This window comes from Ceratotherium simum, chromosome 9 (genome assembly GCF_057802395.1).
Source record: "Ceratotherium simum simum isolate JZ-2026a chromosome 9, ASM5780239v1, whole genome shotgun sequence".
NCBI lineage: Eukaryota > Metazoa > Chordata > Mammalia > Perissodactyla > Rhinocerotidae > Ceratotherium > Ceratotherium simum.
In genome coordinates, this window is record NC_141908.1 from 40,941,290 (window position 1) to 40,967,262 (window position 25,973).

The 25,973-nt window shown below is 39.7% G+C and overlaps 1 protein-coding gene across 1 annotated transcript in view; it reads right to left on the bottom strand.

Moving 5' to 3' along the window:
* Nucleotides 1-25,973, bottom strand: part of ITGB6 (integrin subunit beta 6) — a 69,346-nt gene that overhangs the window by 11,320 nt on the left and 32,053 nt on the right. The window contains exons 9-14 of the mRNA XM_004428277.3: nt 20,606-20,695; nt 14,396-14,530; nt 13,758-14,175; nt 7,834-8,056; nt 5,217-5,314; nt 227-346 (exon numbers count right to left, since the gene is read on the bottom strand). Of these exons, the coding sequence (XP_004428334.1) occupies nt 227-346; nt 5,217-5,314; nt 7,834-8,056; nt 13,758-14,175; nt 14,396-14,530; nt 20,606-20,695 (1,084 nt within the window). The remainder of the gene's footprint in view (nt 1-226; nt 347-5,216; nt 5,315-7,833; nt 8,057-13,757; nt 14,176-14,395; nt 14,531-20,605; nt 20,696-25,973) is intronic.

Below are 25,973 nucleotides of genomic sequence, written 5' to 3' on the forward strand. Positions count from 1 at the left end.
GGTGATTGGTACCAATACACCCATCATGTTATCTGGTCTTAATAAGAGACATTGGAACATATCAAACTCTTCAACAGGCATCTTTCAATCCTTGGGAAAGTAGAAGTGCTGTATCAAAAATTTGGAAGTATCTTTCCTGGCAAGCTACCTAAAGTGTCTTTCCGGTTGTTTTCTCCTCTCCCATGTAGCATCACTTGCCATTGACGTGGGAAGACAAGCCACCCACCTTTCTCGCTGATGCTGTGAATGATGGTTTTCCCTTCATTATCTGTAGTTATTAGGAATGTAATAAGACATTCATTTTCTCCTTGCAGAGAACAGGAAACAGAACCGTCCTTTGAGAAATCTGCAGATAAAGGAGTCATTCATTAGGTTAAATGAGATTCCAAAAGAGATTATTTTTAAAGCAAAGTAGTGTTGAGTTTTAATATGCAAATAGTAATTTTCAACATTGCAGAATAGGAATAGACAAGACTTAGGATTTTTCCCACCCACTGAGGTTTTAGTTTCTACTCATGTTCCAGAAGAACAGTTCCAGGTGTGGTCAATCAGGACTGACCATCAGATGCACCTATCAAACTGATGCGGGCAGAATTTCAACAGAACGACAGTACTTCAAGGCAGGTGCGCCTCGCTGTCTTGGGAGTAGAATGGCCCTGATTATGGTAATGAGGGTGCTGTATGTTTTTCTCGGCTGAGAGCATCTGGGAGGAAGCCTAGATTACATTTCAGAAAGAGACTACACAGTCCAAACTGATACTGATACTTCTAAAGGTGCCTTTCCCACAATGTCATAGTCAAGATTGCTGGCCATGTATTACCATGACAGTAAATACAAATTAATATCAGGAAATGGAGATTGAAGTGTTATGGACCAGCAGGGTAAGAGAAACCCCAGATTAAAAGGAACCAGGATGACAGTTGCCTACCATGCAGTATGGCCACTTTCCTAATTTTTTCTTAAAAAAGCATAATCCAGGGGCCGGCCTGGTGGCATGGTGGTTAAGTTGCAGGCTCCACTTTGGCAGCCCGGTGTTCACAGGTTTGGATCCCAGGCGTGGACCTATGCACCGCTTATCAAGCCATGCTGTGGCAGGCATCCCACGTATAAAGTAGAGGAAGATGGGCACGGATGTTAGCCCAGGGCCCATATTCCTCAGCAAAAAGAGGAGGATTGGCAACAGATGTTGCCAGGGCTAATCTTCCTCACCAAAAAAAAAGCATAATCCAGTTTCCCTCAAATCTTTTCCAAATAGAAACTTTTTCTTGTTGAGCTTATTCAAGAGGCAAAAAATAAATGTCATAACAGAAATTGAAAATATAGTAAAATGGTCAATCTGAGAAGTTAATACTATTTATCAGAAATTTTAGTGGTCTGGCACTTATGCCAAAATTATGTAGCATTTTCCTAATTAAAAAAAAACAAAACTTGCTCAAAGTTCTCCTATCTTCTAAGTTGGAGACTTTTTAATGATACTGTTACAAACACTTTTTTAAGAAACCTGTAAATAGAATGACTGTTTAATCTTAACCTAAAATTTTAAGACATGTGATCTAATATTAGTGTATTATGACACAACGGGTCAGAATATTAAAACTGGGACTGTCCCAGATAATCTTGACTCTTGCTAGATCTATAACTTTTCTCATTAGCTTAAAAATAAAAAAGTTTTAATACAACAGAATCTACATGTGTTCCTCTGATTCCAACAAAGAAAAATGAAATAATAGGATATTTTTGGTTCAACAACACCATAGCCATCAAAAGATAGAAATATTAAATTGTTTTTGCATTTAATTTATAAGATAAAAACCTCATGCCAGGGTCTGTGAGAAGTATGCCTGTATTATCTATGAAAACAGGGACTGGTAAAACATTTAGCATTATTAATAAGATTTCAGATGATAGACTTAAGCAAACAAACTGGTTTTTAACCCATTAGAAGCATCTATTTACACAGGAATAGTAAGAAATCTAACTCCAGATCATTCTCATCTGGTCATTCCCCACTGCTGACAATCATCTGAACCATCTGGGAGTTTTGAAAATACGGATTCCAGAGATGTACCCCTGGGTATTCTCATTCAACAGGTCAGTAGTATGCACAGAAGCTTATACTTTAGTGAGTTGTTTGATAAGTATTTTTAATACTGATTCTAATTAAGAGGTTCAGGAACCTCTGGGCAACACTTGATTAGTGAAATTTGTATTTCCCTTGTTTGATAGCAAGAGCACTGCATATATAATTCAGATTTTGGTCATTTTTAGATGGCCTTCACCACATCTCCACCTATCACACCACTCCAATTAACTGGGATTCATGAAGTCTTGGGGAACATGTTTTTTCTCGTTGGAGTGTTTTTTTTCCTTCCCTCCCCCTCTCCGCCATGACAGTGCCCGCCCACTCTGTTCCTCTCACACTTACGTAATGGAACATTTTATTCTGGGGTAGAAAATCTGTGGACGGCTTATAATACTCCTTTCAGTAATATTAATCCTGCTTTTTTATTTGCTCTTAAATAGCTACACTGAAGCACAGGGAGGCTTAATTTACTTGGCTAGGATTATTTAAGTTTTAATGGAACTGCTAATATGACCTTTGAGTCATGACTCTCTTCTTGCTTTAATTAGTTCACCACTCCTTTTCATGACTGTTCTGACTCTAGATTTAGTCTGTTTTGTGGTGTTTGGGTATTAAAATTGTATTATTGAATGTTCAATGAAAGGGTCTAGCTTTGGCCAGAGATTTGCATAATTAGCTGCTAAGGTTTTCTTTTGTTGTTCGTAAGAAACGGACCTTTCTTTTTTTACTCACCTTTATGAGTGCCAGCAGTGCTGTTCTAGAATAATATAATGAAAATAAGATCTCAGGCAGTCCATGAAATCATACTTAGAAAAGGAAGAAATGTGAGAATGGGGTTGAGGAGGCCAGGGACTAGGAAGGTCCAGGAAGGATGTGGAAAATATAAACCATCTGCACCACTGAATCAAGATAACTATGTGTTTAAGACCTCAGCACTGGAATCAAGTCATCAGTTCTCAGAGAACACAGTTTCCCAAGGAAAAAAAGGGTTCTGTGGTCAAGTAAGTTTGAGAATCTCTCCTTTTACACTAATTCATCCTTTTGCCTTTCCTGAAAACTGGCAATGCACTTTTAACTTAATGTGCATAACAACTCTCAGGAGTCCTGCAAAGAAAATGAAAAGCTTAGCTTCCCAATTCCAAAATTTATATGACTGTGAGTGCTTTTTCCCATTGAACACTCTCAGAACTAGTGTTCCAAGGAACACACTTTGAGTAACAATGTTCTGAGTACATAAATGTTGGGGTAAATTTAAAATGTCTCTTTCAGTAAAATGGAATGAATAAAGTTAAACCACATGTCCTTACACATGCCCAAACAAGTCACCATAGCACAGTTGAGGAACAATTTATATGGATTATAAAGTTAGGCTTATTTTACTTTACTCTCCACGTCCTTGTTGGGGGAAGAGTGGGCTGCTAAAAGACTCTGTGGACGAGCAAATCTGTCATGATAATTTCAAGGTGGTATGACCAATAACATAGCTCACTGGGTGAGTAACTTAAAATAGGACTTATAAAAACGTTCATTAGAAAAGTGAGTTTTCTATAGTCCCTTATTTTGAAGATAGTCTCACAAAAAGAATAATGCAAATATTTTAAATGCCACTTGAGACCTAGTCTTTCTCTCAAATCCAAGCATGTCTGATAATCTATTCAGAAAACTATGTATTTAAGTGTAGTAACTCCCTGTTCATGATTTATGTGTTTCCAAAGTTTGCATGCTTCCTTTTTTTTTCCCTGACCACTTTAGATTTCTCCTGCTGCTAGTGAATTGAGTTCTAGTAATTTGCAGGGCATTTTCTGCAATTTTTAGTCATGTCTCAGAAACACCTGGTAAATATCCCAACTGTTTGCTGTGAAATGAAGCCAGAAGGAGATGCTGAGACTCTGTACTAGTTACTAATGTGGACAGTCCACAAAAGCCACTTTACTCAGTGCTTTTACCCCATCTTACCTTCAATATTAGTGTAAGTTACACACATCTTGTCCAATTTCCTGCTATCTGGCATATTTATCTTTAGTCCAGAAAAGTACAGACGAGGGGTTTTCTGAGCACTAAGTATGCACCTCCATATAGGGTTATTCAACTATGCACAGTCAGAAATCTCAGTTTTCAAACAATCGAGGTAATTTGCAAAGCAATATAAATGTTACTAACTTGTTCCATTTCGGAAATGGATTAATTCCTGTATTCTAATTCCATCCATTCAAGATACATATCCTAGAGTGTTGTAAATTATTGTCTTGATTATTTCACTTCGCCTGAGATACGTCTTGGTCGCGTGTCTAACGCATGCAGAGCAGCAGCTCTACCTGAGCAGCATGATAATGCACAGAGCCTGTGCTGATGGAAAAACAAATCTCCCCATGTTGTCCCTTCAGGAGGAGTCAGTCATCTTCTTTGTTTTAAAGTTTGCAAATTATTTTTTAAATGGCCTTCCCAGCTAAAATATAACCTATTTAAATATTTGAGATGACATTTTGTCGTTAGAAAGAATCTGATTTTAAGGAATTAAATTTAAAAATGACAGGTGAAAGCAAGAGCAGAGTTCACTTAGCAGTTAAAGGTAACAGGCCCTTCTCGTATTTTGGGGGTGAGGCAACAGGGAATTAAGGGTGGTCACGTAATTCCCACATTTGGAAAGTAGGGAGTAATGGCGTATGGAGAGGAGTTGGGGGGAAATGACCACTAACCAGAAACCGCCTGGTGTCTGAAGGCTGCTGCCAGGAAACTCATATTACACTTCCCTTTGTCCTATGTTGAAATTAGGCAATCAGATCATAGAAGAAGATTTCAGGTTTGGGGGTTAACATTTAGCTATTTCTTCAATTTTCTTCTTCTCTAATTCAAAAAATATAGCATTCTGGAATTCTCTACAATTGCATTTGTCAAGCAAAGATGAACTTGCCCACAGAGCTGAAGCCAAATAGAATAGCCATGACTTTAAATTACTTGTATCCCAAACCCTCAAGTTTTCAGCCTTACAGAATGCATTTACGCTTAAAAACTAATATCGATGAACTAATGCCCTGGTACAAATGAGAATGAGCTACGCAAAAGCCCTTCACAGAGTTTTTGCCTCTCAAGAACTATGTAAAAGAAACAAAAGCAATTTAAGACAAGCAGAACCTTCTTCTTCATTGATGGTCGCACCAGCTAGTTTGCATTTGTCAACACATTCTTCTCGGGACTGGCCGTCTGCAGACAGGTGGCATTCAACGCAGCTCCTGTGAACATCAGTCAACAGAATCTATCAGTTCATGTTGGTGGAAAATAGATATGTAGCTGGGATATTGCTTTAATGCCGTTGCCGTGGTTCACACTAGAAGAGTGTCTCATAGATGACACTGCTTTCTGTTACTTTCAGAAAGATAGCTGGGTGATGTCCAAGAGGAAACTGCTTTATTCTGAATTCCACTCGGTCATCAATGTTCCCTGAGCCAACCTTGATAATAGCTACCATCCTCATTTATCTGTAAAGATCACTTCTGATTGGTTAAATAAAACAACAACAACAGCAACAAACAAACAATTATTTTGGTATTTGATTTGGCTATCTTTTCATTTTCCTGGGAAGGGTTTTTGCGGCTAAATTATGATTAGAGATTAGACAAAGTTTGAATTTCTTAACAGAAATCGTCTGTATTTTAATCAGAATTCCAAGAATTCGTATATGTCATGAATGACTATTTTAAAGATTCACTTTTCTGTAACTCTTTTGAGTGAGTCCTGGCCTTGATAGGGGTATTTTCAAAAGCTAAGGGTTACAGCCTGGATCCTCATTAATGCAGGCTTTTTAATAAAAGATCGCTACTTACAGAAAAGTGTATTTCCAAGAACATAGATGAGGAATGAAGCTACTCTAATAATGTCTATGCAACAAAGTAAAACTTAGACCCTGAATTAATCTTGTGCTGCTAATCACTTTACAAACAGATTGTGTTTGGAGTAACCCAAAACAGCAAAGGTTTTCTTACTGTGGGCACACATCATGCTGCCTCTCGCATTCTCTGGCCATGAGAATTTACACTCTTCTAAGTGCCGGAAACATTCCCCACCCCCACCCATGCCTCATCAAATCTCAGCTGAAACAGCACTTCTTCAGGCAAGCCTTCCCTAACACTTACCAGTTAGTTCTCTTGCAGTAGAAGCCTCTAAATTCCTCTGTAGGAAGGGATTAGGAGCAACAATCTGTGTGGGAGTGGGGACAGAAGTCTTGTCTGGAAGTCGGCTTTGCATTGCAAGCATATTGCATTTATCTAGGTTATATATTTACTTGGAGTGGCTTTGCGAGGAGCTGCTGGAGATTGTGGAAGCCCTTAAGACCCCTGCCCCTTTGTGCATCTCATTGATAGCTGCCCAAGCTAGTCTAGCGGCCCTGTCTCCTGCCATATAGCTCCACAGCACCCTCTATATCTCCTGTCGTAACTGTCAGCCCAGATATCATCATAATTACTTTTAAAAATGTCTATCTTTCCCACTAGATTCTCAGCACCTGTGATGGCAGGAACTATAACTGTTTCAGTCACCACTGCATGCCCACAGCCTAACATGATTCCTGGAATACAGTAGGTACTTAATACCTGTTTGATAAATGAATGCATGAATGAGTAAGCGGAAGAATGGACTTTTCTCAAAACTAACATAAACACCAAGCAGATCACTCTACCTGATTCCTCAAATTCAAACTACTTTGATTGCTAATTTCATGTTTTACCAACCAGATTTAAGATTGAATCATGTTTACAGAGAAAATGAAATAGAAAAGTAACAGAAGAAACATCTTGAAAGGACACGTGACATTACATTTTATTCAAGTAAGTCTAACCACGTCCCCATGCTTCTCTTGGCGTATGTCCAGGCACAGTGACAGAGAAGTTTTGACACCTGAATGGTGACTAACCGCTGAGTGAATATTAATTTTCTTACTTTGTTTACATCAGAAATGCAAATGTCACCATTTTGAGTACCAGAGTTAATGAAAATATGACCTGCTTAGGCATATTTGCTGCATAATACTTTACACACTACAGTGTCATAAGACTGCCCATTTGGAGACTTGCTTCACTTGACCTACAAATGTTGCCCCACTTCCATTAAGAAGTTAGCTGCCAACCAAAGAAATAGTTTTTTTATTGGAAAATAAGAAAAATTTTTGTTGTTGTTGTTGTTGTTCATACGGTATAAAAGAAAATACAATACACAATAGCTGCAGAGAATGACAGCCAAAGAAAGATGCCAAACAGTATGCTGGTAGAGAAGAGGGGAGAAATTGAAAGCTAAGATTGTCTTTCTGCGTCTTTGCCTCCATGAGTCTATAGATAGGAACGAAGCAGTAAGGTCAGGCTATAAACTTCTAGATAAGAAAGAAACTTGTCTGTTGCCCCTGAAAAGTACTGAATGTGGGTGTTGTCAGTCTATCTCCAGGGCATTCCTCATGTGTGGCTGGTATTGTACCCGAGAGGCGATCTGATGTTATCAGTGTGAGACATCAGCTCAGCTTTCCCATGCTAGTCTCTAGCAGAAATGTCACATTGTGGTCCTGGATAATCGGGACTGAGAAAGAGGCAGGTGAGAGACTGACATGCCAGGCTGACAGGGACCTTCGGGGTTTGTGTGTTCTGATGGATGCTTGGAGACCAAACCCAGCAAAAACTATCTGAGGTCTGAGTTGATAACATGTCACTATAACTTTGATCATCATGAAACTACGGACAAAAGGGACGGAAGAAAGTAGAGACACTACCGTTTAGAGTGACAGGGATCGCCACAGGTAGGACAACGTTCACAGGCCGGTCCTGAGGCTCCAGGGTTCGTGCAAACACACTTGCCACAGACGCAGTCCCCTCGGCCACTGCAGAGCACCCCATCCTCAGAGATGCATGAGTCGGTACTGGTCGTGCAGTTACAGTACTCGCCGGTCCAGCCGCTCCTGCACACGCACTCGCCACAGTCACAGTCGCCGTTATCTGTAAAACAAAACCCTCTACGTTTCTAGGGCCAAAACCACTTCCAGATTTTGGGGGCCGTCTTTTCTCTTTGCCTTTATACACCATCAAAAAGACTGAAGAAAAAATATGAGAAAAAAGTGAATGTGTGTGTGGATGGGTGGAGGGTAAGTGTAGATGTATTTTACGTAATTTTAGTATTTTGCTAACTGTGTATATTTATTGATCTGGTCTCTTAACTGAAGACCAATTTGATTTTCTGATGTTATATCAAACAGAATTTATAGCCAGATGAAATGAGAAAATCCAGAAGCCTATAAGAGCTACTTGGGGTGTTTGTGTGTGTGTGTGTGTGTGTATGTGTGTGTGTGTATGTTTGTGTGTGTGATTATGTGTGTACATATATATACATATATTTTTTTCTTTTAACTGTTTTTACAATTTTTTGCTTTTAATTAAGGTGCCATAGGATAGAGATGCAAGACAGATCTGGGTAGTACCCCACCTCTACATCACTCAAGCTGTCTTTCTGCCTCATCTGTAAAATAGAATAAAATCTCCTTCCCATGGTTGTGGTCAGATGAGATAATGTGTAAATCTCCTAGCTTTGCATTCCCCAATTAGATGTCCTACAGGCATATAGTGAGTGCTCAACAAATTCATTTATTTAACAAACTTTAATTGAGCATATACCATATGCCAAAGATTGTATTAGGCATGAGGATACCGAATTAAATAAGACAATGTCGCTGAACTTATAGTCTAGTATAGGAGACAAGCAAATAAACACTACTACTAATAAATACAGTAAAATGTGGTAAGTGCTATACACATAGGGGGAGAGTTTCCAAATTAGACTAGAGTTTTGGGGAAGTTTCCTGAGGAAGTGATAATTGAGCTGAACGTGGAAGATAAAGGTAGAAGATAGAAGAAGAGAGTTACGGGTATTTTAGCAGAGAAAAAAGCATAGCGTTGGAATCCTTCCCGGGTGACCAGACTGGGCTGCTAGGTGGGTGGTGCAGCTGTTCACTGACCTGGAGTGGAAGCTAGCTCATGCTCTGCCTTATCGCCAGTGCCTGGCACAGGATAGTGCTTAATTATTGAATGAGTAAATTGTCCTGAAGCAGAGGAGGAAGAGCAGCTTTGAGCGGGGAAGACGATGAGTTCACTTTTGGCTCCATTGCGTTTGAGGGGCCTATGAGACATCCTAGTAAGAGACTGAATATATCCGATGTTTGGGGTCCATCGGGGAGAGGTGGCGGTTGAAGCTGCTGTAGATCAGATCATCAGAGAAAGCAGGTGGAGTGAGAAAAGCCCTGCAGAGCATCAGCATTTAAAATGTGATCAGAGAAAAGAATCCTTACAGAAGAGACTGAGAGGCGGGGTAGGGATGAGTGATGTTGCAGAAACCTAGGGCGGAGACAGCTTGAAGAAGGAGGCGGGTGGAGACTTGTTGCAGACAAGTATCTCATCTAATCCTGAAGAGTCTCTTTGGGATCTCGCCACATAAAGGTGTATGAAATACTATAAAGTATTTAAGATAACGGACTAGTGTTCTTTCCATAATACTTTTTTGGTGCCTACCACACCTAAGATACTAAAATAGGCATTTGATGTTCCAAATAAATAACATTTATTTACAAAATTTCATAACTGATACTTTTCTTCAGAAAAAGAAATGTGCACCAGGCATGGACTCATGAGTTTTACTCTTCTAGCAACATTCCGGAGGTACAGAGGAGTGGTGGTGGTGGGTGAATGCTCAGATCTAGAGCCAGATAGCACAAGTTCAAATCCTGGCTCCAGTACTCCCTGGCTGGGTGAAGTTGGGGAAGTTACCTGACCTTTCTATGCCTCAGTTTTCTCGTCTGTAAGGAGGGATTATTAGTAGCTGCTTCATAGGATTGTTATGAAGATTACCTAAGATAACATAGACCAATGTTTAGAACAGTGCCTGGCCCGTAAATAAGCAGTGTATAAGTGTAGGTTAATATCATTATTCCTAAAAACTATCCAGTAGGAAGAATTTGAAAGCAAAATTATCCATCAGTATTAAAAAGCCTGTGATTGTACTGAAAACCAAAAAGAAGTAAAAGAAATCACAATTTCTACTTGTAGGAGACACTGCCGTGTTCACTATAGAAAGAAGGATTCTGGGTTTTCTCTTGTAAGTTTTGGTCTAGTAGGTGGTTACTTTTCTGTCTTCATGACCTGTCCTTAAGAGACATGGAGTAGGAAGTCACAGAACAAAGGAGATAACTGCAAAGATTTTGAAGTTGGATTCTGATTGCTCTTGGCATAATATATATTTATAGTAATTGAGTATGTAGTAATATATATACTAAAAAGACATGTACTCTCTAGTGAGAGATGAATTGAAATTTATCTGGATTCATAACATTAAGACATATTCCAACTGCATTTTATAACCTATTTAATTCATAATTGAACTAATTAACTCAAAGCTAAGAATAGTTAGGTGATTTAGGCCAAAACTATTAATTTAATTTTTATATGTAAGTTACCCTCTAGACTACTATTGCTTTTTTTTTTTTCTTTTTTTTTTTTTTCTGTGAGGAAGATCAGCCCTGAGCTAACATCCGTGCCAATCCTCCTCTTTTTGCTGAGGATGACTGGCCCTGAGCTAACATCCGTGCCCATCTTCCTCCACGTTTTATGGGACGCCGCCACAGCATGGCTTGACAAGCAGCGCCTCAGTGCTCGCCGGGGATCCGAACCCAGGCTGCCAGCAGCAGAGCGCGTGCGCTTAACCGCTACTCCACGGGGCCGGCCCCCAACTACTATTGATTTTTGTTTCTTCCTCAGCAAAAGGGGAAACTTACTTTCGTGATAGGCAGGGATTTCTATATTGAAGTTTATTCTGAAAAATTAATACAACATAATATTGTAAAATGAAATGTGCATTTCCAAATGCTTTGAGAATGCCCAAGGGTATCACTGCACGTAAGAATTACTTGGCAGAAATTTAGAAAACCTCCTTTCTGCAGGCCTTCCAGAACCATCAACCTGGTCACAAAAGTTGCTAATTGATATCCACAAGCAACCAATTATCTAAAGTTCCTGTTCATACAACAACAATAACAAAAGCTTCATAATGGTTTCATGTAGAGGCAAGATGATAACCAAAGATCAAGAAAAAATCATCAGACTCCTTTCAGAGGGATAGATATTTCTGGAATGCCATTGACTGATAACTGTAAGTGCATAATGGCAGGAAGTTTTTTCTGTAATGCCATTTGCCTGTTAGAGTTTCCAGTCTCTTAGAATCAAAATATAAAAGACTAATGGAATTTGGGCAAGGGAAAAAATCAATGGAGCCCTATATCTGTGAGTGCTTGCAGATGGATGAAAGAAAGCACATGAAAAAGGACACTGTGATAATAGCCCTTCAGAGAAGCAGCACATTGCTGAGTACAGTAGTTGTAAAATAAGTCAGATCTACACAAGAAGTGAAGCTGTGGCATATTCAGGCCTCTGTTGCAAACAGCAGCAATGACAGAGTGTCTGTTCACAAGGCCAGGCACAATTTTTATACTAAGAACAATGCCAAGCACACCGTAGGTACTTCATAGCTATTTGTTGAATTTGAATAATTGTACTTAATTTTATTATACCTTTTTAAAGAGAAAGTTACTAGTAATAGAGTAACATTGTTTGCAATGTAACTAACAAACAAAATAGCTTTTGAGAAATGGTAATGGTTGAGGATTGTAAGTACCCCAAAGTATGATGGAAATTGGCATTGGTGATGTTTTCTGAGTCCAATTGAAGAAATAATTGTATTTTCTAAATAGATTTTCTTTAGCAATCACTGTATCCAATACAAAGAGTGGCACTATTGTCAGGCCTTCTGAAATACAAAGCACAGACCAAGTCAACTCTTTTTGAGTTTATGTCTGTTCACACGAATGATACAAAATAAAATGAAAGACTGTTGAGAAACCAGAAGAACTGTGTTGTTGCTGAACACAGTTAAGCAATTTACACTGCCCTCGATCTGTTTGATCTAAGATTTAAAGGGTGAAATATAAGTGGGGTCAATATTGCTAATATTGGGGCTGGCCCCGTGGCTTAGCGGTTAAGTGCTTGTGCTCCGCTGCTGGTGGCCCGGGTTCGGATCCCGGGCGTGCACCGACACACCGCTTCTCTGTCCATGCTGAGGCCACGTCCCACATGCAGCAACTGGGGGGATGTGCAGCTATGACATACAGCTATCTACTAGGACTTTGGGGGGAAAAATAAATAAATAAATAAAATTGTTAAATATTGCTAATATTGTATTAGATTACACTTAAAATTTTTTTAAGGTAATTTCAAATGTTTTGAGCACATATTTTATTAAAAGATTGCTATTAGAAATGCAATCTGGGCTCAGCTTAATATATTCTTTCCAAGATGTGGAGATGGCCTCTGGCTTCAGACTATGTCCTGTCTGCATGTTGGGAAAAGAGGACCGATGTGGGTTTGGAAACACACCTGTTATGTAAGGAAATACACCTTTGAAAGAAAGGGGAGAGAAATGTGTCTCAATCTGGACAGACCCTAAATTTTTCACTCTCTGGGGGAAAGAAAGAAGGCAGCCTCAGAGGAACCTATTGGTAGCAACAGCAGCAGCAAAGAAATGAAATGTAGGTACTTCTAAGGGTATCAAATGGTTTTCAAAGAGCTTGGAATTCTTTGAGCTGTCTTTGCTCAGGCCTTTTTTTCCTGAAAATCAGTCTCTTTTATATGTTCCTGACACTGTGGTTTGAAAACATAACTTGCTTAGTTTTCTCTCAAGATAATGGCTTTCTGTTTTGAAAAGCTGCCTGCTCACACACTGTGAAAAAGCACACGTGAGAGCTTAAACTCAGCAGTCAGTTAACATTTCAATTGTAACACACATTTATATCATTTGAAAGTATATTAACATATTTGTAATTCTTGTCTGAATAGATTATACTTAAATATATGTGTGTATAACAGAATGATTTTATAATAGTCATGTTATATGTAATATATTCTTAAACTACAGTGATTTTACATCTACAAAGGATATTAAAATGTAAATATTTCTGCTATTTAAAAACTTTTCTCGATCTCAAAAAATCCCAAGAAATTTTTCCTTTTTACCCTTTCCATGGCCTTCCTTACATATGTCCTTACTCATCTTATTATACCCTGTGTCTAACCTAGTATCTGTCACATAATGGGTGTTTAATAAATATTTATGGAATGAATGAAGGCTCTGAAAGTCCATTTAGTATTTTTGTGTCCCTTGTCCTTGGCAGTATGCTCCGTAAGCAGCCTAGCTTTTTATTTTTTCAAAGTAATAGGCGTTTAAGAGTTGGGTCAGATACCCAGCAGCCTGATCCAGAAAAGTCTGGAAGATAATGAACTTCAAATTACACACAGTTTTGCAGAGTCTGGGTAATAATCAAAGAGAAAGCTTTTCCATCTCTTCCTACTTACTCTTAGGGAAATGATGATAGAGATGTAAATTCGGTTGGCAGAGATCTTACCCCAAGAGAATGCAAGAGCCAGAAAAAATACAAGAGAAGCATCAGTTACCTTAGGTCTAAAGAGTAACCCAGTCAGTTGAGCAACAAATATTTATTGAGCATCTACTATGCCCAGGCAGCTGTGGAAGGTGCAAAGAACACAAAGCCCCTTCATGCTACTTGCACAGGTGCCGTGTAAGGTGGATTTAGACATGGCCTACCTCCACAGAGCAGTCCTTTGTGTCTCACGCAGGAGAAATTGTCACACTGGCAGAAAGGCCCATAAATATTTCCATAGGGAGACAGGTGACAGATGCACTGCCCACAGTAGCAATCGCCTCTCCCACTGCACGAGGGGAGATCTAGGGCCTCCTTGCAGGAATCTGTGCTCAGCATGTCCTCCCCGCACTCGCAGCGGGGACCCATGTGGCCGGGGTTGCAGGCACACACCCCACACTGGAAGGAGCCGTTCCCATTGTGGCATTTGGAGCTGTTCACTTCCACTTCTTTCTGACAGTCACAGTCACATTCTGGACTGACAAGTATTTCTAGGGCATCTCCCAGCCCCACAGGCTTTATGATAATGTGCCTGCCTCTTCTCTCACAGTTTGGTATACTCACAGTCACGTTGAATGAAGCCTGGAAAAGAAAATACTAATTATCTTCTTCTTCTATCCACCAAAATGCATGGTGATCAGCATCGAAAACAAAGCTGCACGGGGACCAGCTTTGCCAAAAGCACTTATTGGGAAATCTTTGAAAATCACTTTTGAAATTTTTGAAAGGAAAAGTCCACCTTCAGTGAACTAAGGTAACTTGTGACTTATTTTTTTCAGATGATCTACGGCCGTCTACTTACTGTGTCTCCCACCTTCATGTGGGAGCATTTCTTTTGGTGTGGGACGGGGGTTCTGTTGTCGCAGAGAGCTGTGAAGGACAGGTTGAGTCCTTCTGTGTCTCCTAATACTTCCAGTTCCACCTCAGACCGTAGCTCCTTCAGTTAAGACATGAGAAGTTAAAACGAAGTCACAACCAAAAAATACAGCCAGAAGAAGAATCCGTGAATTATGTTCATTAAACTACAAATGAATAAAATTAACTTGGGTCTGAAAGAAATTCATCATATTCTCAATCAAGAAAGCAAGCAAGCAAGATATACACACACACATACGCTTATCATATTTTATCGAATCTAAGACACCGTGAATTATAAGATACACCAATATTTTGTGACAAAATACCTCAAGATCATTCTGCACAACATATGAATCAATCCTGTCAGCCTATGATTGCTTCGAAAATTATTTTATCCATTGTGAGGGATTTGGCAAATTCTCCAGCCCTAAGTTGCATTGCTTGGCATATAAAAGGCAATACTTTTGCTCATAGCTCAGTGACAAAATATGACAACAGCTTCCTTTACTTGTAAGTGTCATCATTTCTTAGGACCTATAAAGCAGCTGGTTGTTGCTTTGCAAGGAATACAGAATTGCAGTCATTACTCCAACAATGAATATTTGCTTCGCTGATATCAAATTTATACCCTGCTGCTCTGTTTTAGTACACTTCTGCATGTACAATAACTTTTCATTTCAATATCGAATTATAGTGCAAACTTTTTGAAGATATTTTAAAACGGTAATTGTACTCAACAATTATAGTACCAAGAGTGCATTTAACGAATTGAAGTACAACAACATACACAGTAACAGCCAAGTTCACACATATGTAGGCAATGAAAACCACATTGTGACTTTTGCCTGGCTGACAGCATTTGTAAGACACTGTTAATTATAAACGTATCCCAATTTTAAAGATGTTAAAATGTGGGAGGAGCTGTGCCTTGAAATCAATATTGGAATTTATCGAGTACCTATTGTACATTTAGTGTGGAGTCAAATCTGGGGCAATGAGGATAAGACTGGATTTCTGCCCTCAAGATAATTATCATCTTGCTGAAAAAAACAAGACGGAACCAAGTGTAGAAATTAACACAGATGGCACTCAATGTACTATTAAGCTAAAAAACATTTGTATAATACAGATTAGAGTTTGGGACAGTTCAGAAAAGAGGGTGGTTGGTGAAGGCAGAAGTATTACAAGTCTGGTCTTCAATGACTGTGTGGGATTTAGATGTGTGGAGGGGATGACAACAGTATTTCAGGCAAGGAGACCAGAAGAGAGAAAGCTCAATGCCAGCAGTGGTATAGAACAGAGACACGTGGGGCTCAGACCAAGCCTGCACTCCTACAGTCCTGGGAGACACCAGACAACAAAGAGCACTGAGGTTTGGAGAGACGAGTTAAGACCTGAAGAAACATTACCTGAAGATTTTAAGCAGCGGCCGAGTCTACTGAAAATACAGCTGCAGGGAAGTTGTCTGGAAGTTGTATGCAGGACACACTGATAGAGGGGCCCGGAAGACTTGAGTCAAGAAAACTAGGATGTTATTGCATTCACCCTGGCCCGAGGCATGAGGATCAGGAACTGGAGGTGGTTGGTAAATGTGAACACGTAGAGTGAATGGAGGAAGACTAGATATGAGGCATATAGGTTACGGCAGAGGAGGAGACAAAGGCAATGTTTTCCAGGAGGAAGAATGTCAAGGAAGGAGGAAGGGAGAGCTGTTTGTTTGGGGAGAAAGCTAGTGTTATTATTCAGACTTTCTCTATTCCTGTTTCTTTTACAAAATCTAAGTCTGTATTTGAAGGACAAAAAAATTATTAGAAATAAAACAAAAGAAAAACAAATTGTAAAATATTATGAATTAAGTTATTCTTCAGTTCATCTAAAAGGATTTGTATCCCTTACCCATTTCATTGCTTGAATTTTAAAAGCATACTCAGCTTCAAACTTTCCTTAAGTATAATTTTGCCAACTGCACGGTAAGATAACCGTGCCCTGCTCCAAACTCTAAGTTGCTGACTGTAAATACTATGGCATTCCTCTTCCCTGCTTATTTGCCCCGTATTTTCACTCTTCAGTAGATGGACACAGGCTGACTTTTTGGAATATGGTCATCAGAGATTGAAGTGTCATTTCTCAATGTTAAAGACTATTTCCATCATGTCTTAAAATTTCAAATTCTGCCAATTTAGCATTAAGATTTACTCTTTAAATCTGTTTCATTCCAACTAGTTACATTATGAGTTTATTTATTTAGAAAATATTTATTGAATATGCACTCTGTACCAGACACTGTTTTAGGTGCTTGGGAAACAAAACCCAGTAAAACAGCTGACCTCTCATAGTTTATATTTCACTGTGGGAAGACAGAAAGGAAACAACATAAAAAATAAGAAAATTATGAACACACTAGAAGGTGATAAATGCTATGGAAAAAAGTTAGGATGGGATGCTGAAGATTAAGAGTGTGTGTGCAGGGGGTATAGGTGGCAATTTTTAAAAAGTAGTCAGGGGTCTGGCCCGGTGGTGCAGCGAGTAAGTGCACACGCTCCACTTCAGCGGCCTGGAGTTCCCAGGTTCGGATTCCGGCCGCGCACTGACGCACCACTTGTCAAGCCCTGCTGTGGTGGCTTCCCCTATAAAGTAGAGGAAGATGGGCATGAATGTTAGTCCAGGGCCAATCTTCCTCAGCAAAAAATGAGGAGGATTGGCATCAGATGTTGGCTCGGGGCTAGTCTTCCTCACACACACAAAAAATAATAATAAGTAGTCAGAGTAGGATTCATTAAGAAGGTGATATTGCAAGGAAGTTAGGAGAAATCAGCCATGCAGATATGTGGAAAGAGCGTTCCAAGAAGAAGATACAGTCAATGCAAAGGTCCTAAGGCAGGAGCATGCCCGGCTTGCTCTGGGAAGAGAACAGCAAGGAGGCCAGGGTTGGAGCAGAGACAGAGAAGAATAATAGGAGGTGAAATCAAAGAAGTAATGGGGTGGAGGGGAACAGATCTGGTGGGGTCCTAGCAGACTGTTGTAAAGAATTTGGCTTTTCCTCCATGTAAAAGGAGAAGACAATTAGGGTTATCTACAGAAAAGTTATACAAGCTGACAATATTTTTAAAGGAAAATTCTAGCTGTTTTGTTGAAAACAGAACATAGGAAACCAAAGGTAAATATAGGAAACAGCAGTTAGGAGGCTTTTGCAATAATTCAAATTGAATCAAGATGGTGGCTCTAACCAGGATGGGGACAGTGGAGGCAGTGACCGGATCAAATTCTAAATAATTTTGAAGATAGAGCCAACGAAATTTTCTGATGCAGTGGAGGGGAGTTGAGAGTGTGTTGAAGGACTGATCATAGTGATTGAATTTAAGCTGGGGGCCCACGCAGGAGAGAACATCAAGGGAATGAGGAACTGTAAAGAGAGGGTAGGGTCAATTAATTGGAGATCCTCAGGGATTGGAAGAAATATTAGGGGAACTAGCCAGAGTGAACTGAAAAGATAGGAAGTGATGAGCAGCGAATGGGTTGCAAGCAGTTGAGATTATAGAGGAGTTTATTGGCAATGACAAGGTTTAAGGTAGGACAAGAAAAGGAAAGTATGAGAAGGTACTTATGGGAAGGGGACAAGATCATTTTATAAGCAGAGTTCAAGAAACCGAGAGGCCAGGTTATGGGAGGGATTATATATATACATTTATGCTGAAATTGTCAAGAATTAAGACAGGAGTAGTGTTGGAGACAGTGGCACAATGACTCAGGAGCTAAATGAGAAATGAGGGATATGACATGAAAGTCTGTATATGACAGCAATTAGGAGTAGTGGGTGACATAATCTGACCAAAATCAAGGAAATCTCAGCATTGATATAATTTGAATATCATACTGCAAATTTCAACAGGAATATTTTAATGTGAATTTCCTCCAAAAAGGACATAAATGTTTAGTTGTATATTTCATCATGTCATTCATTCATTTATTGAGCATCTACTATGAACCAGGCAAAGCAAAATAAACCAAGTCACTTCCTTCTGGAGCTTAAATGCCAGTAGAGGAGCTTACCCCTGGGAGCATTGTTATTTCAGTAGCTTTTATTATGTGGTTAGGGAAGGAAGGAAATTAGCGAATGATGGTCAGATGAATACACATCTGGTATTTAAGGTTTTTTTATGTCAATATGGCACTGAGCTGAAGTTCACAGTCACTTAGTATAAACACAACTTGTCTGCCTCTGCCCCACTAGGAGTCAGTCAGAAGTGTTTTATGTTTTCTTTCAGTATATTCGCTTTCCTTCTCTCTCTTTTTATAGCTTGGAAAGAAATCCAGTCTATGGATCCTCATATTTTAAAGTCCTTTTAGAATAGATTTTAAATTAACAGAATAGAAAAATAATTTGAACTAGTGCCAAGATCTGTTGCATACTTCACCCAGCGAATCATAAAGTTTCAATAACTCCAGAGCAAGATTGTTGGGCATAAGACCAATAGACACTTCCTTGTATTTTTGAGACAGTAAAATAAGGACACGAGATTCACTTCAAATGTTCGATGCCTTGATTTCAACTACCCTGTAAGTTCTGTGAGTGATGTGGGACCATAACATGAGACATAATCTCTGACAGAGCAAGCAGGGGCATTGCTCTGTCAGACTGGGCTGGTCAGAGAGGAGGGGAAAAAGTTTTTGACAATTCACTGTTTTCTAATTTGCTTCATTCCTTTGAAGATGTTAGTGGCTAACACTTTTGAGAGTGCTGGGTTACAGAAAATTGAGTATGCTCTAATTTAGCGAAGAATTGCTATGTGACTTTATTTGATTCTACACATTAAAACGTTAATTACTGCATACGAGGGAGGAAGGTCTTTATAGTATTTTGTTGACAAGCTTTCCTGTCTGGAAGAATTTCAAACACGAGCTAATGTGGTGATTAACTTTTGATGTGAGCTAGGAAAACTAAAGTTTCTGAAGATCTGAGTGAAAAAAACCTCATCCTATAATTTTAATGGACACATCTGTATTTTATTCTCTGAGGAAATGTGTTTGAGAAGGAATATCTTGCTTTTCCCCCTTGAGGTGAGTTTCAAAATTGGTGGGGTGATGTCAAAATCAGTGGGGAGTTTTTTTTCAAAATATGTAGCTCTTCCTCCTCTTAAAACTTTCCTAAGATGTCTGTGAAAGGAATCTGGATGCACCTATTTTTAAAAATCTTCCCAAATGATTCTGAAATGTCATTTACTTAAGGGACACTGGTTCAGCATATGCTAAGTATTGGCATATAGTGCATATGGGTCATTTATTTATAATTTAAAAACATCAAAAATAGAATTTTATCCACTCATTATGTAACTGCTGTTTAGAGCAAATGTTAAAGCTCTACTGCTTCATAAAAATTTACTTTTTTCATTCCTGTCCTAATTTAGAGCTTCATCTTCATCTTTGTGTGTGTATTTTTCTTTGTAAGTAAAGAAGGATGATATTTAGAAACCAAAATAAAAAAGAGTTGACAATGGCCATCTACCGTTGATTAATTGAGTTATGAAATGGGGACGAAAAAAAAGAACATAGCAATCCTGGAGGTATTTAACTTATTTTAAGGGAGGAATTCTGTCCTAAGGTACTAATTTACAAAGTCAAGGCAAAAAATTATGTATATATCAAACCATAAAATCAGTGGAGAATCTCCTTTGTTCCCAAAAGTAGAGAATCTAAAAAGTGGTGTTCCTGGTGTGCTTTGCTGTTTTTTCCCTGAGTTATGACGTAGTCTCATTAAGCCTGTGGAGTTAGTTCTCCACATAGCTCTGTTACTCACTGGCAATTGAAACTTAATTTTTTTTCAAGCAGAGAAGAATTGTGTGACTCGTGGAGCCTTTTCTGTAGAATTAAAATTTTGCAGGTGACAGTGCTATTGTTGGTTATTATTATAAAAACCACCTCAACTTGATGATCAGGTTTGTGATTTTTCTACATTCTTTCCCACCTTTCAGGAAGACTATCTGCAAATAAAGTGAACAAAATTTATATTTTGGCTGCATTAATGCAGGGAGATTTTCTTTGGATAAGCACTGTCTCTAGCAACGAGTGAAAGTGCATTTAACTGCCTAAAACACATCTTAGTTTCTGAATACCAAAGAAGTGCAAAAAAAAAGAAGCCGCTTGTAAAATGCCATACTTCATAAGCCGAGATGATCAGCTGGAGAATGTTTCCCGAGTCCTTCTGAAGCAGTCCTACTGTAGCTCCAGGGATGAGTTTTGCATAATTCTGTAAACAAAAAAGAATAAGTCAATCTTTGCTCACTGTAATTGAGGAGCGTTAAGTGCCAAGTTCAGGCTGCTGGTTGAGATAAACAGGCTCCTGATACTATCAGGAGTGTCTCCTGAAATTGTAGCCCTGCCTCGTGCTGCTTCCTGGGCTCAATCGGGAATGGACTGGCCAGAGTTGCCACTGGAGATATCTAGTAGTGTCTGTGGTTGCCTTAGTCTAGGGCTGTGATTTATATCACAACAGGAGTCAAATCTCAAATAATAACACTTATATAACGTCTTCCATTTGTGGAGCACCCTTTGTCCAAAACATTCTGAGCATACTACCAGGAACTATCTTCTCTCTTTTGTGACGTTGCGGGAACAAAGGTTTGGTGCACTTGGGCCCCTCACCGCCCTCAGGTCTCTCTGCAAGACATTCAGTCCAGGAGTCTTAATTGTCAATGGCTTGGTGGAGAAAAGGAGTGAATTATTTGGATGCTTGCTGTTAACTCCCCCTTTGCTGGCAGTAATGAGCACTCTTTTAGGGATGTCAGCATGATGCTGGGCTTGGTTGGAATCGTTCCCCACTCATCACGATGGAGCGAGTCAGAACCTAGCTCTAATGCTCTAGGTGAGCATTCTCCACCTACACTGCTTCTCCTGAGATGTCCTTTCCACCTGAGAAGAACTCACAATATTAGTTTGAGTATGGCCAGGGAATGAGGCATTGCAAAGAAGAGAATTTTCCAGGGAGCTGAAAATTACCACTCCGTCATGTATTAAAACTTTATTTTCATACAGAAATTTTTCTAGTGTATGGTACACATCCCTATCTTCTTAAATAAAGATTCCCAAGTATGCTTTGACTTTTTTCTTCAAGAGTGTCATACTTGTCAATATTAACTATAGCTCTGTAATCATTAAAGGCTTCTAAAATCCACGGGTAGATAACACCCATCCCAAGTGGACCCCAATTGCTATGCTTTTGCTTCTTTTATTTCTTTTTGAATAGTTTCCATCTTCTCCTTGTTAAGCTACAGGGTATTGCTCGTCGACCTATTTGCTCATTTGTTCATTTACTGTGGTGTTCAACGACATCGAGGAAGTAGGCTGAATATGCTGTGCTACATCAGGAAGAAACAATCACTCTTTTTGTCGGCTGTGGTCTTCTGAGTTGCCGTGTGTTGTGAAATCAGGTGACTGAATTTATTAAAATTGTATGTAGAAAAGAGGAAACTAGCTTTGAGTGAAAGATTTAGGGCACCTCCTCTAATTCAAACATAATATTCTATCTTCTTCCAAAGAAGACTTAAGTAGCTTAGAAAATGCACAAAACCAAGTTAGAATTAATAATTATCCTTAATTATACTCATGATAGGAAATAAATCAGGACGGGGGGACCAAGGAGAGGAACAAATGAAGCCAGGGTGGCGTTAGAACCCCACCATGCTCTAGGAGGCCCCGGCCACGTGCTACAGGTGGGCACCTGGATGAGGACCAAGCCTTCTACAACTCTTGTATGGAAAAATGGGCTTTGGTTTTAATTTTGGGGTTCTGTAATGTTCCACTTATTTCAGTATTCATGATTGAGTTTAGGTTTGAAGTTGAGGGAAATCTGAACTCTTAAAAGTGTCTGTCATCACTCTGCCTGGACACTGTTTTATTATTGAAGGGGCTGTGGGCAGTAACCCAGGTAACATTTCTCCCTCGCTTCGTGCCCCACATCACTGCCTGTTGAAGGCGGGCCCCACTGAGTTAGGTAGAACTTGTCAATTACGAGGAAGGCACCGGCTCATCAACTCACCTTTTCAAATAAACACACGTCAAGAGGGCTGTGAAGCATGAGACCTGTGGTTAACAGTGAACACCTAAACAGGAACTTGAATTTCACTCAAATGTAGCTGGAATGTGTGTAAATTTGACTGGTCCCAGAAGAGAAGGCAGAGGGAACCTTTAGAGCTTGACAAAGAAAGGTTTAGATCCTTTTGAAAAAGAATTTCAAGGATCTTAGCTTTACATGAAACTACTCTCCCTGAAAAATGTCCTGGAATCCCCAAGGCTGAGGTGGAATGGATATTTTCCACAAGCACTAATTCAAGTGGCCTCCAGATTTTGGGTTAATTCTTGGTTAACAAAGCCAAATCCATCTACTTCCTAAAGCTTAATTATGATCCTGCATGTGGTATGACATTTGGCTTTTGGCTATTAGGACAAGTGGTTTAACATTAATCGCATTTGCTGATTGCCACTAGAGCGAGGGTCTAAGGGAGCTGGCAGCCAGTGGCAATACCCGGTGATGACACTGACAATTGTGTAAAGGCAAACTGTTAATTAATTTCTGGATGCTGATTCCTCCCCAAAGCATTGCAAATAACTAACTAAAAACACAGACAATTTGGCTTCCTGATCTAACACTGTAAAAAATTATACTTTAAATCTTGTCGTATTATGATTACTGTAAATATCATGTATCAAATGCCTTTCTTTCATTAAAGCCCTAAAGTGCTCTTATAAATTGTCCTGATTAAAGATGTTTAATGTTAGCAAAAGGATGGTTTTGCATGCCTGGATGTGATAAATTATAGGACTATGACTGTAAAAGATAACTCTTGGATATTAGAAATGGGTGAACTCTGAAAACACAATGCTGCATGAGCTGATTAGAAATGCAAACTCCTGCACTTGGGCTTGAATTTCTAGGGCTTGAATTCCTGTTATCTGTCCATGGATCATCCTAATTATGGATTTCTCCCCTCCTTCCCCCCATGCCACCCAGGAGTTCCTGAGGTTGCTTTTCTCACTCATATTTGCAAGGTTGACTTTTTCTGATTGTCTTAGTCTTCTTAAGTTCCTTCATCAAGCTCTATTTATCGGTTCACTCTGTACCATTTCAGAAGGATTTATTTGTCCAACAGTCTGCATTTGCTCCCTGGAAATCTCCTGCTTGTCAATGACAGAGGATAAGAAATGGACAGGTGGTCATTTAACAGGCAGGCATCAAAGGTATCAGAAGAAAGTGCCTGAATTCACACCTGCACATTGCAGACTCCTCTTGGAGAGTGTCTCCAAGTTCGAGATCTAGCTGCCAGAACCAGCCATCAGGTGTGCACTCCTACTTGGCTAAGGGCAGAAGAGCATGCAGACACACACCTGCCGCCCCGGCTAGCCGAGGATGGGCTGTTGGTTGGCTTTCTCTTCAAAGAGACTCAGGATGAGGACCCTGGCAGACCCTCCGCTGCTTTTGGTGCTATCTTGGCGTTTTCACCCATAGAAGGGACAGCTCCTGACGTGACCTTCATTCTTGCTTTGGCTGCATTTCCTGTTGGGTTGACTCTCATCTTCAGGTTCAGAGCCTGGCTGCGTTTTGGGATATGGTTTAGTATTAACTGTACCCCTGCTGGGCATCTTGATTGGATTTCTGGCTTGGATGGTGACTCTACTGGACCCTTAGGTTCTATTCTTGTGACATTTCTGCTGTAGTCCCAAAGACTCCTCACTACCTCAGACTCATTAGCCACCATTTTATACAGACCATACTACTCATGCTCTTCATCAGAGGGTGGGAAGTCAGAAGTTGACTTACCATGTCTCAGCTAGAGCATTTTGATAAAGAATTTGTGAAACCAAATATTTGGAGCAACCTGCTGCTTCTCTTTAAGCTCCGTGCTTGCTTAACTCTTTCAGTCAGGCCTTACTAATATTGAGGGATTTTATGCTCAAAATCAAACTGTTTATTTTCAATGTTGTATTATTAACCAACATCAGTGTTTCTGGTCTTAAACTATACTTACTAAATGTATTTTGCTAAAATACATTTACTGAAAGGTTGGCTCCTGTAGATTGAGAACCTATGATGTTATATAATCTGTAATATTTCCTCTAATCTCTCACAGTACTTTTTTCTGTTATTACGTTGTATCTCTTCAGTTAGTGGCTCTTGTTTGTGCGTTTTCTCTCTCTCTGTCTCAAACTTTAATGGTGGTATAACACACATGCACAGTGTACAAGTAACGAGTATACAGTTCAATGAATATTTAGAAAGTAAACAAGCAAGTATAATTATGACCAAGATCAAGAAATAGAACATAATCAGCCCCCTGGACTCTTTCTTGTACTGCCTCCTAGTCATTACCCCTCCCTAAAAGCCTAACCACTATTTTGACTTTTATCACTATAGAAGTCAGGGGAGACATCTTCGTTGCCTTAAGGGTAACAAAAATGTCTTATGTCGGACACTGAAAGTACTACCTATAAAGGAAAAGATTGATAAATAGGACTTAAAATGAAGAATTTCTGTTCTGAAAAGATGCCTTTAAGAGAGTGAGACGAGCCATTGAGTGAGAGAAAAATATCTGTAATATATGCATCTCATTTGGCACCAGAATACCTTAACTACATATCAACAAGGAAAGGACATCGTGATAAAGATGGATATGCAAGTGGCAAAAGAGTATGTGAAAAGTATTCAACATCATTGGTCATTGGAGAAATATAAATTAAAACCACAATGAAATGTCATTATGCACCCACTAGAATGGCTAAAATTTAAAAGAGTGACAACGCTCTCACACACTATCAGTAGGAGTGTAAGTTGGTACAACTACTTTGGAAAACTGGCAGTAGCTACCAATGCTGAACATGAGCACACCCTATGACCTAGCGCTTCCACTCTTAGGTATATCCACACAACAGAAATAAACCCAAACAAACTCATGGAGAGGCAGTCATTCTTGTTGCTGTCAAGATAATGCTTTTGGGTAATCAAGATGTCACCTAACTCACGGGAAAGTGCAGGTAATTCTTAGAGGGTCTCAGATCTTTCTGAGACATCTTTCTGGGGCATTTGGCTACAAGGAGTAATCAGTTCCTACCTGGATTCCTTCTAGCTGGGGATGGACCCAAGGGAGGTGTATACTGGGCAAACTCCTCGGCCATAGCATAGCCTGCCTCCTTCTGAATCTCTTTCCTTCCTCAAGAGCTGGTCCCAGGACCAATTCTTTATGAGCTGCAATTACCAATTCAAGGGGCCTCAGAACAGGATGGAGAGGTCCTCACCAGCTTCCTGACATCCCCAAGCATCTCCTGCCTTTTGACACCTGCATCCTCACAAACCCAAGGGTCCTAGAACATCTGTTGTGGAGACTCTGGGACAGCCTCGGGGAAGTGGCAGGAATGCATGGGGAGGGGACCACATTGCTCTTTATCTCTTCGATTCCACATAGCTCACTGTTCTGGTATGAAGAGACCATGCTCTTGACAAGGTTAAAAAGTGCCCAGAACTCGCCTCCTACCAT